The 14,727-nt window shown below is 36.7% G+C and overlaps 1 protein-coding gene across 1 annotated transcript in view; it reads left to right on the top strand.

Moving 5' to 3' along the window:
• CNTNAP5 (contactin associated protein family member 5) overlaps positions 1–14,727 on the top strand; it is a 406,384-nt gene that overhangs the window by 87,469 nt on the left and 304,188 nt on the right. The window contains exon 3 of the mRNA XM_088146406.1: positions 5,244–5,437. Within this exon, the coding sequence (XP_088002532.1) occupies positions 5,244–5,437 (194 nt within the window). The remainder of the gene's footprint in view (positions 1–5,243; positions 5,438–14,727) is intronic.

The raw sequence follows: 14,727 nt of genomic DNA, 5'->3' as shown, positions 1-14,727 counted from the left end.
CTATTCAGATCTGATGCATTCCAAATGTAATAGGAAAGCACTAGACAACATGGCTCCAAGATCTTTAAAAAACTAGAAGAATGTAGTGAATGATATCTCAAGAAGACATTTTAAATATTGTTTGACATTTTAATTAAAATATAATTTCTCATTCCATTGGATTATTGGAACATAACTGCATCTAGGAATATATGAAATCCCTTGATGAAATTTTCCTAATTTTAATGAAATGCATTTAGTTTCTCCAAAATTTCCTCAGAGGTTTTCACTAATTCTTTAAATGCACCTGAACTTTGACGTGGACAGAAGTTGAACAATATTTGAATCCAAATCAGAAAAGCTATATTTCACTCCAGTGCACATACTTGTCTCCTAAATTATCATTATTAATTGTGGATATTAAAATTGCAATAGATGTCTACCAAACAGAGTTTTTAGAGAAGAACATTAATTCAGATAAGGATTACATTTACAACTTAGAATAAAGATTCATCATATTAAAATATTACAGAAAGATACGTATTCCTTCACACTTTTACCAGTTCCATCACACTGATTTCTCCTAAAATGATTTTTAACACCTACCTCTGTCTCTGTGAATATAATTTGCATCTCTTTGTGTGTCATGTTGTTTTAAAAACCAGAAAGACTGTCTCTTTGTCCCACACATGCTAGAGTGGGTTTTTATGGCCATAAGTCAAATAAGAAGCATATCATCATTTACACACACACACACACACACACACACACACTTCTCAGACTACATGAAGCATCTGACTTGTGGTGAGCAATGAACATGGTTCTCTGGCAGAATTTGCCTCTCTTTGTACCTTGCCTCTATTTTCCTAAGGAAAGGAGAAAGATGTTGGCACACAGAGCTCATATTGTAAATAAGCACTGTAATTTTGTGGGAGATTCTAGAATATCGCAGACAATGGCAGCAGAGAATCTAAGCAGAACAATAAAACCCAGCACAATTGGCTGAGCAGCTATTAATAAGGGAATCAAGTAATTGAAATATGCCTGCTGTGTAGTCTTCTGTCTGGGCTTTGAACCTGTTCTTCTCTTATTGCCCTGACGTGCTACGCTTGAGGCTGTAATAATAAACTTTCATCTTCCTGGACCTCAACAATTGGCATATGCTCTCTGGAGTTTATACATCACGAGGGGATGGTGAAACATATGGCAAGAAAGAAAGTATTGCATTCTATGAACAAGCCAAAATATTCAGAAAATATTTGGTGAGAGATTCCCCACCTCTCCCGGGGAGAGAAAATTCAGTGAAATACTTGTGAGGAGAAGAAAAATAGAAACCTGCCTTCAGTTCTTTCTACATTAATTGTGCAAAACAACAGAAAGATTGTATTTAGAGAAAAGCAAAAACATTTACTTTGGAAACTCTTACAACACCTGGCATTTTGGCTATTTCTCCAAGTTGAGCATTTTATAGCATATCTATATGGCTTCTGATGGCATATGTTTAAAACCTTGTTCTTCCACCTCCTCTTATAAGGAGCTGTTTATTTTTTTAAATAGTTATAAGTAATTTGTAAACAATTGCAAATTGATTGATTATGTGCTATTAAGCTGATGTCAACTCTTAGCAACCACATAGCTAGATTTTCTCCAGGTGGAACTATCCCTAACCTGTTCCTTCAGATCTTCCAATGGTGTACCCATTGCTGCTGTAATTTTGCTGGTTGTCCTCTTCTCTTTCCTTCCACCTTTCTCAGCATTACAGACATCTCCAGAAAGCTAGGTCTTTGCATAGTGTGTCTGAAGTATGATAATTTAAGCCTGATTGTTTGAGCTCAAGTGAAAACTTTGAGTTGATTTGTTCAATACTCCATTTGTTTGCTTTCTTAGCTATCCATAGTATTCTCAGGAATCTTCTTCAATACCAGAGTTCAAAAGCATCAATACTCTTTCTACCTTGCTTCTTCAAAGTCCAACTTTTGCTTCCATAGTATGTCACAGGGAAAACTATTGCCTGTACAATTCTGATATTTGTAGGTATAGACATTTCACAGCATCTGAATATCTCTTTTGAAATGCCTTCATTGCTATTCTACCAAGTACTAGTCTGTGGCATGTTTCTTGACTGCTGGTTCCTTTTCTGTTGATAGTTGATCCTAAAAGGCAGAAGCTATCAACCACTTCAATATCTTCATTGTCACTTCTAAGGCTGAGGTCTAATCTGCATTGGACCTTCGTAAACATTTTGCTTATGTGTGAAGTTAAAGATATTGTTTGAAAGCTTGCACACTCTGTTAAGTCTCCTCTTTTTGATGTTGGTATGTAGGTTGACTTCTTACAATCTGTTGGCCACTATGTCATGCTCCAGATTTACTAGCACAGCTTGGTTAGAACCTTTATTCTTTTTCTGTTGCTTGCCATAATTCTACAGATATTCCATCAATTCCTATAGTCTTCTGACTTGATAATGACTAGAACGTAGATCTAACTTCAGCTTCTATTACTAGAGGTTCTTTTAAGCACAAAATATCTTCTAAGGTATAGAACTCTATTGTATAGAACTTCAGTATGCCCCTTCCACCTTTGATCTTCTTTGGATCAGTTGCTATTTGTCCCTCTGATGAAGTGAGCTCACAAAAGTTTATGCCTTTTAATAACATTTGTTAGTCAGAAAAGATGCTATCAGACTCCTGTTTTTTTGGGGGGGGCACTATAGACTAACATGGCTCTTCTCTTACAATATCTGCCCATTGGCATCCTTTAGAATACCAATTCAAGTATTCAATCTTGAGTTCAGAGGTCATTTGGAAGACTTTTATTATTTTTTCATATCTGTTTTTATCTTTGATGATTTTATAGATGTTGTTGTGAGACTGCTTTTTGTCTCTTTTAGCAACTCTCTAAACTTCAGTTGTTTCCTGAGATCTTTATCTGTCTTGGTTTTGACGCCTCTTTTCTTCTTGACAATTTCCACTATTTGTTCTGATATCCAATTAGCTTTCTTCTGTTTTTTGATCTTTGGTAGTCTGTTTTCACATTCCCCCTTAACAATTTCTTTAAATCAATTCCACACTTCCTCTAATTCCCTATCAATGAGGTTCAGGACTTCAAAAGGATTCCTGTTGTTCTCTTTGAAAATGTTGGGATATGATCAAGATCATATTGTGGAAACTGGTTGGCTTTTTTTTTTCACTTTAGCTTAATTTGAAAGTTGTGCATGAGCAATTTGTGATCTGTTCCATAGTCAGCCCTTGGCCACATCTTTGATCTCATAACTGAGCTCTTGCACCTCCTTCTTCCAGTAATATTCCAGTTTGATTTCTATGTACTCTATCTGGTATTGTCCACGTATATAGGGATAATTCTGATCGACTGAAGACTATGTTAGCAACAAAGAAAGCATTGGATTGGCAAAAATGGTAAGTCATTCTTCTGCTTCACTTTGGTTTCCTAGGCCATACAGTCCAACCACACTTTTCTCCTTAATATTTCCCACTTTGCATTCTGATCTCCAACCACAAGCAGTATGTCTTGCTTGCTTGTTTGGTCAATTCCAAATTGATCATAAAACTCAGAACATTCCTCTTCTTCTGCATCACCAATTAAAGCATAAACTTGGATAATCATCATATTAAAGGGTTGTCCATGAAGTCTAATTGATATTATTTGGTCCCCGATTACGTTGTATCCAGGTACCCCAATATATCCTTCCTGACTATGAAAGTGGTAAACAGTATAATATCCTGACTGAAAACTTCCAATTCCAGACCATTTCAGTTTGCTGATGCCTAAAATGTCAATGTGTAGTCTATTCATTTCATCTTTTACTGTGCTGAGCTTTCCCATGTTCGTACTTGTTACATTCCACATTCCCACTGTAAATTCAGTTTTTACAACTTTGGATTTTCTTTTCCTGCATGACATCAGCAATATGTTGTCCCAAAGTCTTTAAAGTAGCATTTCATAAATACCTTTAATACACCAAAATACCTTCAACTCTTCCTTAATTGCATGTTGAGTGCCATCCAACCTGAGAGGTCCATCATCCTGTACTGTATAGCAATCACTTTATATTGTCTATCCATGGGGCTTTCTTGGTAAAATACAGGAGTGATTTACCATTACCTTCTGCAAAGTATGCAAACTTTGCCTTTGTTACTAACGTGATCATCCTCCACTAGCATCCTCTTCCATTAGCTTCCTGTATCATTGTTTCCCATTATAGGTACCTGCTGGCTTTAGGTGGGCAGTAGGATGACCTCATGCTTTGGATGACCCTGCTGGGATTATGTACTCTTGGCATATACCCCTGGCATTATAATATTTCCACCAGTGAGACCCTCTTTTTGGTATTGGTAGCCATCAATATAAAACTATGCCGTCTTGTCCTAGTTAATTCAGGTAACAGGAGCAAACAATCTTACCATACTGGAGGCAATGTTATATAAAAATATATAGTCTAAAGTGAATTTCCCAAATCCAAATTGTGGAAGTTTTATAGAGATTTAGGGGGAAAAAAAATAGCAAGTTCTCTCAGTTTCCAATTTTAAATTCAGTTCATTCCATGTCAGTGAAATATTTTGAGAATTTTTTTTTTTAAAGAACAAGTTCATACACCCATTACGTTCATAAATATGCATACAAACATACATGCATACATATATATGTATACATACATACACATACATACATACATACATTTTTTTTTATTTGTGGAACTGAATCCAAATTTGAGTAGTAACTGGTTTTCAGTTGATGTTTTGGTTAAAAAATTAGGTCAGTTAACATTAAAATGCAAGCCAAACAAATCTCTTCCTCATGCCTGATCTAGCATCCGACTGTCCCTAAGACATCTGGTAAACGGGATTCCTCAGCACTTATGAGGAAAGCAAGAAAAAAAGCATTATGAGAGTTAATGTACGCATACTGTACACACACAAACATTAGTCAAAAATGGCTACGTGGGTCTAGACATATCTGTGCAAACTGGATCTGCTTCTTCATGCTTGCCACTCAGCTGAATGTGATTACTATAGGGTGAGAGGTGGAAATGAATTTTCCTGCTAGAATGAGTCTTTTATGGCAAAGGTCCATGGCCTATATAAGGATAAGTCTCTGAGTAATGGAAGGCAGGAAAAATATGCAATCCTGAAGGGAAGAACTTTCTGGCTAACATTAAATTCTTCATAACACTTCATTGGAGACATAGCACTCATAAAAAGGAGGTGCATAAATACAAGAATCATTCCAGTTGTCTTTTCTTCTAGGAGCTGGTGGCTGGTCCCCATTGGATTCTAGCAAGGAACAATGGCTCCAGATTGATTTGGGAGACAGAGTAGAGATTACGGGCGTTGCTACTCAGGGAAGATATGGAAGCTCAGATTGGACCACAAGCTACAGTCTGATGTTCAGTGACACAGGTCGCAACTGGAAGCAGTACAGACAGGAAGACATCATCTGGGTAAGTCTAAATCTTTTGGATAAATGGTTAAGGCATCACCAGCTGTCTGTAGGCAGATGTGGCTTTCTGTACCAAATTTCAATTTTTCTACCTTCAGACACATTCCCAACAAGTGCCATATAAATGCCATTAGAGGTACCATTGCAACTTTTCTTTTTGCATGATCTACCTACATAAAAAAGGTACATTTCTACATTAATAAAATTGAGTATGAGGACTGAAATTTTAAACACATTTGTCTAAAGCCTCCTGGCTATGAAAATAAGATGTAAAATAATACATAATATTTTATACCAAGAAGCTAAGAAATTTGGACAATATACACACACATCAAAATATACTGTGCTACAGATTTGATGATTTTTATATATAATGTTAAGCCAGTTTGTTGAACTCTGGTTTGTTGAAATAGCACTAGTGGCCCAATTCGCATATAATGCTAAGATTTTAGATATCATGTATTAAGCCAAAACCAGAGAAGTCATATTATCACTTAATATTGTAAATTAACCTAGCCAAATTTTTTTAAAGCCCATATGTGACATATTATGCAGTATGGGAGTTCTTGATTAGTCCATTGCTATAGCTATATAATATTAACCCATATATAATATCGGTTATTGCATCACTAGATCTGTTGTGGGTATTTGGAGATCAAGACATTTACATAAGTGTTTACATTTTACTAATTTGTACCTTACCATTCTCTAGTAACTTGGTACTAAGAAATTGTGTTATGCAATAGTTAAAAATTGCCAGAATCTCATGCCTAACATTAATCAATGGCATTATTCAGTGTGTTATTTTCTAAATTCCACTGATATCCACTAATTAATATGAGAATAAATAATGCTAATCTGTCTATCTTGCTGCAATTGTGAGGATTATTGGGGACATGTAAAATGTTCTGAACGTTCTGAATAGATGCCATGTAAATACAATTGTTAGAGTTCCATTTCTCATTCTCTTCATAATACTTGTAATTTAAATATGTCAAACCATTTGTCCCCCAACACAGTTAAATTCTACTAATAAATGACATGATTAATATAGCAGTGGGAATTCTATTAAGTGTGAATTCTATGAGTTAACTGGTAATTAAGTGGGAATTCTGTGATTTAATTCTATTAATTCATGGTGTAATTTAGGCCAGCCATTTCTGTCTTTTCTTTATCCTAAAGTTAATATGTCAATTTTTAGTATTTGTACAGGGTGGCTGACAAACCAGAACATAATTTATCAATGAAATATTTTAAAATTAGCATGAGATCATTGAAATAATAACGTCATAGCAATATTTACAAATTTCATCTAAGGTCCCTCTTTGGGGGAGATGGGCAGCATATAAATTTAATAATAAATAAAGAAATAATATCAGAACTGGGAAGTGAGACTATTATACACTCAAAAGTGGAAACGTTTGACACTACCCACCATGGAGGAATGGCTGGTGAAGATGATGGAACTTGCAGAGATAGCAAAATTAACTTCCCTGATCAGAGAAAAAACAGTATTTACATTTATGGCTGACTGGAAACCCCTTACAGATTTTTTGCATGAAACGGTAAAAAAAATGCATTTATGATTTATGGTTTTGATGATTAGAAAAAAACTGGATGACAGAAAAAGGTGAGGGTTTTTTTTTGTAATCATAGAGTAAGAGTTAATTTTGTAATTGTGCTTCTATTTGCTGCAAAAGAAATCCGAAGCTTCTTTTTCTTTTTGTTCTTGCTTTTTGCACTTTTTCTCACTTCTTTTTTTTCTTTGCTCTTTTTACTCTTTATTAGCTTGGGTTAGTTTTCATGTTCTTTGTAAAACCTTTAATAAAATGTATTAAAAAAATAATATCAGAAGTGGGGGTCCACAAAATAAGTTTTAATATCAAAGGCCATCCCAGGTGGGTTTGTAATCTGTGAAGGATGAACAAATTGGTATTTCTGTAAACTTGCAGTGTGTGTTTAGCTGCACTCATAAGCCGGTCCGTGTCAATGCCTGTACCAGGCTTCAAATGAAAAGGGAAAGAAAAAGATGCACAAAATTTCTTTCTTTCTTTTTTTCCCCCTGTAAAGTACACATTTGGTAGGTAGATTTCTCCAAGGCATGAGAGAACAATGTTTTTATAAGTAGAGGATCAGGCTTTTCCCCATTTTTTGTTCAACTTTTAAAAGATGCAAAATGTGACTAGATACAGTGGAAGGAGCTGGGCTTATCAGTTTTGGTGCCTTTGAGTCAGTTTTTGACTCCTGGCCAACTGCCTGGATTAGTCCCTGCAGTTTTCTTGGCAAGGTTTTTCAGAAGTGGTTTGCCATTGCCACCTTCCTAGGGCTGAGAGGGAGGGACTGGCCCAAGGTCACCCTGCTGGGTTGTATGCCTAAGGTGGGACTAGAACTCCCGGTCTCCCAGTTTCTAGCCTGGTGCCTTAACCACTAGACCAATCTGGCTCTCCTTTTTGTTTTACAGGGCAAGTATGTTTTTTTGGTTTTTTTACTAAAGCAACCAGTAGTTAGCTTACCAGAGACTTAGTGGATATATTTTAGCATACAGTTTAACTTCAGAATATGGAAATTGCATCACCATAACTCACTGTTTGATACAGAATGCTGGCAGTAATATATTTGGAGTTCTAGAGCTAAATAAAGAGGGCTGGGGCTTCATTTGTATCTGCTCAGGAATCTGCATTTCAAATGGTTAGAGAAGCACACAGTCCAAAATATAATTGTTTAGATCTGTGAATTAATCCAGGAAGGATTAATTTGGTCAGTGTCATAGATATGCAGATCAAGCAAAGGTTTTCCTGTCTCTGTCCTCTGCAGAGAAAGATCTGCAGAGAAAGATCTGCAGTGAAGGGTTCAATCTGTTGGCTGGTTCATGCAAATGAATCTGCCAGCATTTTCATGTGAATGAACCAGCAACATTCACCGAGCAATATTTCTGTCTAGCTTCTACAGAGATGAGAGGCAATTACCCAAGTTATAAATTCCAAGGTGAAACTAGTTCTTTCAGCTTATTCAAAGGAGGATGATAAAAGTTCAGCTTTGTCTTGAATGGGTTGCCTTCCAAACCTCATGATCTAAGGGTTCATTTTGACGCTTATATCAAAATCTAAGGATAGCTAAAAACTTTAAGCAGAACAGGTGTACATAATATACAAACTCAGTTCTTAAATGTGGAGATTATCACTCTATTTCTGAGCAAGAGTGCCAGTTATTAAATATACATGGACTCTGACTTCCATAGAAGTCAGGAACCACAAATCTAATTCCTATCATTATTATTATTATTATTATTATTATTATTATTATTATTATTATTATTATTGCATTTTTAAAAGTATAGATTGGCAGACTATTGGCGGCATATTGGCTGAATTTGCAAAACCCGGGTGACCCAGCTGTCACTTCTCCTATCAGTTGCCTCACCTGATGTAGTAGTAGCATGTGGCATATGTTGGCTGAGTCTGTGAGATGACAGCATTTATTTTAATTTTTCCAGCCATTGCAAAGGAGGCTGAGAAGCTGTTGGTTCTTTCACCATTTCCTTCCATGTCCCCTTTGGAGAGGGAAAGATGGCATACCCAAATTCAGGAGGTGGTAGACTCTCTTTTGCTGAGACATTTTGAACAATTGCTTGTATAACTGTGTTATATTTGCTGAAGACTTTAAGTAACCTTGTTACTCTTCCTCTGTGTTCATAATCAGGCTAAAAGCAACCATCTCAAGATCATACAACAGACTCTAGAGTAAATTAAAATCACTGCACCAGATTCACACTTCTTGGACAGTGTCATCGGCTCAGACTTTGAACATTTCTTGCCCTTATCAATGTTCCCAAGGTATCGAGTTACATTTGTAACTGCTGGCCGATATAAGCAGTTTAAATGCTGTGAGGCAAACAATGAAATCTTATTGGGAGGAGAGGGAGGAGATAATAAAATACGATACAGTACATTTTAAATAACAGTAAAAAGACCAAGCAAAATTAAACCTTCAGGTGATTCTACAACACCGTGTGATTCCTTATTTCTATTACTGTTCACCGTGGGAATAGATGGCCTACAGATAACTGCAGTTTCTCCTAATGCTGACAAAAGTAGAAAAAGTTTCTTGTGGGAAACACAATTATAGAATATAAGCACTGACAAAGTGATGAAGGTCATAATATTCCCCTTCAATTTTGATTTTGTATCTTCCAACTGAGTATGAACAGATGATGCCAATGTAGAAGAGAACATAGCACATGTTCCCCTAAATGGTAATACCATAGCAGAAAGAGAAAGGGAAAACAATGCCAGGTTTATCCCCAGTTTTTTTTTTTTAGGTGAAATGTGCTCAGATCACTCCAGAAGCTATCAAGGGACCATAAATTAGAAACAATGTGGAGAGGGACAGAAAAAAGGAAAACAAAATATTTTCCTAATGCTATGATATACTATATGCACACTACTACAGCAAAGTCCAAATCAACTTGATGCACCATGACACATATGCTGGCTGTGCTTATACTTGTAGTTCCAACTTCTTCCTTTACATGATGTTCTATGGAGCACCCCAGAAGCCAGGAGTTGGTTACCACTGTGAGCACTGTAGCCCTCTCAAGTTGGTATCCAAGAGAGAGAGAGAGAGAGAGAGAGAGGGAGAAGGAGAGAGACATTTATATTTATTGAATTTAAAACCTTGTGAGATGACTATATCTGATGCGATATCAAGTGAGAATGTCAACATTTTGCCAAGTCTTGTGATATCGCAAGATTACTGTAATTGACAGTAGGAGAAATATTAGGTATGTTTGCCAGCTTGAGTTGACCAAAGTATAAAAGCGGGTCAAAAATATCATAATCATCATCATCTTAGCAATTATTTATAAGAAAGACAAAAAAGTTTGGATAGTGCACATTGCTACCTGGAGACAGCAGAATAGAAGAGGAGGAACTGGAGAAAATCACAAAATATAAAGACCTGCAAATAGAAATAGAACGACTGTGGCAAAAGAAAGCAAAGATAGTACCAATAGTTATAGGCACTTTAGGTGCAATCCCAAAACACCTGGAGTACCACCTGAAGACCATCAACATTGACAAAATCATCATCAGTCAATTGCAAAAGGCAGCTTTACTTGGAACAGCTTATATCCTGCAACACATACATTATACCTTTAATACCATCAAACAACAACATTTGCCTATTCCAGGTCCTTGGGAAGGACTCAATAGGTGGGTAAAAATGTGAAATCCAGTCTAAGCATTTGGCTGACTGTGCGACCAACCATCATCATTATCATCATCATCATCAATCAGCTCCTAATTGACAAGATGATTTTGGAAAACTGCAAGAGAAGGAAGACCAACTTGAATGTAGCTTGTATTGATTACAAGAAGGTATTCGACTCCCTGCCACATGACTGGATAATGAAGTGCCTAGAAATAACAGGAGTCAATAGAAACATCAGAAGCTTTGTGCAAAGATCAATGGCACAATGAAAGAAACAGTTGCTGGTCAATGGTGATAGACTGAGAGAGGTTCATATCAAGAGAGAAATCTTTCAAGGAGACTCACTATCACCACTACTGTTTGTCATTGCACTGATTCCTCTGTCAACAATACTGAACAAGTCAGGCCATGGCTATCAAACATCAAAAACATCTGCCAGGCTATCTCACCTCCTTTACATGGACAATCTGAAGCTGTATGAAAAAACACCATCTGAAATAGAATTGCTGTTTGACAATGTCCAAATATACAGCCAAGATATTACAATGGGGTTTGGAGTGGACAAATGTGCCACCCTTAACATCAGCAGGGGAAAAATAGTGAAAACTGAAGGAATCAAAATGCCCAATGGAAATAACATCAAGAGCCTGGATGAAGAACATCACTACAAATACCTGGGCATCCTTCCAGCTGACAACATCAAACACATTGAAGTCAAGAAGAAGGTTAGGAGTAACACATCATGAGAGTGAAGAAGTTCTTAAAGTTCAACCTCAGTGAAGGAAATACCATGAAGACAACATCTGGGCAATTCCAGTCATTAGAAACACAGCTGGAATAGTGGAGTGGACTCAAGCTGAACTAAAAGCCCTAGATAGGAAGACCAGAAAAATAATGACAATGAATCATGCCCTTCATCCATGCAGGAACGTTGACTGACTCTACTTATCAAGGAGAATAGGTGGGTGTGGAATGTTACAAGTACACCAGACAGTTGAAGAAGAAAAAAGGTCATTGGAAGAATATCTGAAGAACAGTGAAGAATATGCACTGAAGCTAGTATACCATGAAGGCTTACTGAATACCAAAGAAACCAAACTGGCCTATAAGAAAGACCAAATGAAGAATAGAAAGAGACATGGCAAGGCAAAGTATTACATGGCCAGTATACAAAAAAAAAAAAAAAAAAAAACTAGCAGGCAAAGTAGATAAAAACAAGACCTGGTGATGGCTAAGAGCAGGAAAGTTGAAGAAAAAGACAGAGGGGCTAATTCTGGCTGCACAAGACCAACCCTTAAGAACAAATGCATACAAAGCCAGAACTGAGAAGACAGCAACAGACAGCAAATGCTGCCTCTGCAAAGAAGCTGAAGAAACAGTGGACCACCTAGTTAGCTGCTGCAAGTATATTGACTACAAACAACAGCATGACAAAGTAGCAATAATGGCTCATTGGAATATCTGCAAGAATATCATTTGCCTGCAAGCAAGAACTGGTGGAACCACAAAACACACAAAGTGATAGAAAATGAAGAAGCTAAAGTTCTCTGTGACTTTAAGATTCAAGCAGACAAGCACCTGCCACACAACACCTCAGACTTAACAATTTTTAATAAGAAAGTCAAAAAAGTCTGGATAGTGGATGTTGCAATACCTGGAGACAGCAGAATAGAAGAGGAAGAACTGAACAAAATCACAAAATACAAAGACCTGCAAATAGAAATAGAACGACTATGTCAAAAGAAAGCAAAGATAGTGCCAATAGTAATAATGCACCTTGGGTGCAATCCCAAAACATCTGGAGTCCATTGGCATTGACAAAATCACCATCAGTCAATTGCACAAGTCAGCTTTACTTGGAACAGCTTACATCCTTCGACAATATCTTTAACACCATCAAGCAACGACATCTGCCTATCCCAGGACCTTGGGAAGGACTCGATAGGTGGATAAAAATGCCAAATCCAGTCTAAACATCTGGCTGACTGTGCAATGAACAATAATATCTCTTAGAAATAAATGAATATATTTTGGCCCCACCAGGGACCCTCCTACCAAGCTCTAGCAAACCACATAAACCTTTTTTTTTTAATAACACATTTTTTTCCCCCACAGGATACAGAGGTGCCAAAGAAGTGAGACAAGAGCTGGCTGTTCTGAGAGGGCTTTTTCTTTAGGCACAGTAGCATTTAGATTGTCCTTAAAAGTATATTTAACAGGGCCCGCTCCCTAATGAAAGTGTAAGTATTATGGGGTTCATCCTCTTTTCTTCTTCACAGTTCCATTTGGAATCTTTCAGCCCAGCCTTCCTTTTTTTAAGCAAAGAAAACTGTATCCATTCTTCATTTGAGCTCAATCTCTTTATATCTCAAGAGCTGCATATTAAGGACATGTAATGTACGTGTGTGTGTGTTTTAGAGTTATTCCTTTGTGAACATCTTAAATTACCACTGTTTTCCCCTCCTGTTGGTTTAGCTAAGGAAAGGGAATTGTTCAATAATTAAGTTGTTCTCTTTAAAGACAGCTATGTTAATGGCGGCTTTCTAATAATTTTATCCCCCCCCCAATAAAATGATGTCACTTCACAGTTTTGCCACAGGGAGGAAAAGCGTCAGCCGTATTGAGCTACAGGAGGCCCATGTCAGTTCCGCAACTAGTAGCAAGGCGGTTTGTTGCCTCTACCCGCATAGCCATATGGGGAGGGTGATGCCTGCATATATCAAGAGGAGGAAACTTATTGTACTGTGTGAACTATAATCTGGTCTCTATTACTTACCCCACAATAACAGAAAATAGTAATGAGAAAACCAAGCTGATTTTTCACAAGCTGAAATCAAATCAATCTTACTGTATTTATTCAGCTTGCATTTATAATGTTGGTAAATTCTGCAGCTGGCATGCAAGATGAAATAGTTTAGCCGTTTCAACTCATTTTCCAAACCTATTTGTAGTTAAAAGTCTGTTACGAGAAGGTTGTTATAGTTTACAGCACTCCAGGCTTATAATTATTTTTTCCAATATGGGTGTCAACTGTGCATGAATTTGCTGAGTATTGACTTGGGATCAGCAACAGTCTTACTATTTCAATCAGTAAATTGTTTTATTTTGCGTTTCAGTTAACTAAAATTAGAAAGTCTGTTACCTGCATTTTCTCAGCGGGAGCATCTCTTTGATGTGCATGTTACCAAGACATGTATAAAAGACCTTCTGTCACCCAATTTTCAGAACTGCTAAAGCATGTGCAGTTTGTCTTGATACTTCTATTTTTAAGAATGTTTCCCAGAATTTAAGATGTTACATTGCTTCAAGGAAACCATAAGCTATTGTAATTCTTATTTTCTATATCATTGCACGCACCTTTCTTTAACTATTATCTGTCATCGTTTAGCTAATTGGCCAAGGCAGACAAGCTGCAACCAAGTCTTGTCAGTTATTCCCAGAGCATCTGACTGAATAAAGAAATGTAGAGTTAGCAATCTGTGTTCCATGGCTTTTACTGTATATTTTTGGAATTGTGGCAGTCTTAAACATTAAAATGTACCTGCAGATCTCCTGCTTGTGAAACATTCTGTTTCAGATGAAGACATTTGTTTAAATGCAGAACCATTTATAATTGTAAGAGGACAAAAACATGGAATGTAGGGGAAAAAATCCATGTCCACCTGTGAGAAACAAGAAGCCTTCTTTTAAACTAAAAGACAATGTATTTATTGAAGCCAAAGAAAAAGGACACAAAATAAGTTGCAAGAGTTCACGTTTTGTAGAATTTTTCATTCCGTTAAGTGGTGCAAAAGTAGGAGATGCAGGAAACGCATTAAAATAATGGGCCAAATATACAACTATACAACAGGCTTGCAGTTTAGCAACAGACTAAATGACATTAGTTCCTTAAGTACGTGGTATAGGTAATACAAGGGTAGGCAATCAGCATCACTTTGCCCACCAATATCTTACTTGGCACTCACCAGGTTCCTTTACCCTGATTTATATTTTTTTAAAAAAAGAAGCATGTGTGTGTGTTTACTTAATTAATTAAAGCTATAGACCACATTTTCATTGCCTTGGGAATGGAGAAGAATGATT

This window comes from Python bivittatus, unplaced genomic scaffold (genome assembly GCF_059951505.1).
Source record: "Python bivittatus isolate LINGU-HERP-01145 unplaced genomic scaffold, Pbiv_v1 ctg000480_np1212, whole genome shotgun sequence".
In the NCBI taxonomy this organism is placed as follows: domain Eukaryota; kingdom Metazoa; phylum Chordata; class Lepidosauria; order Squamata; family Pythonidae; genus Python; species Python bivittatus.
This window is presented reverse-complemented; position numbering and strand designations above follow the sequence as displayed.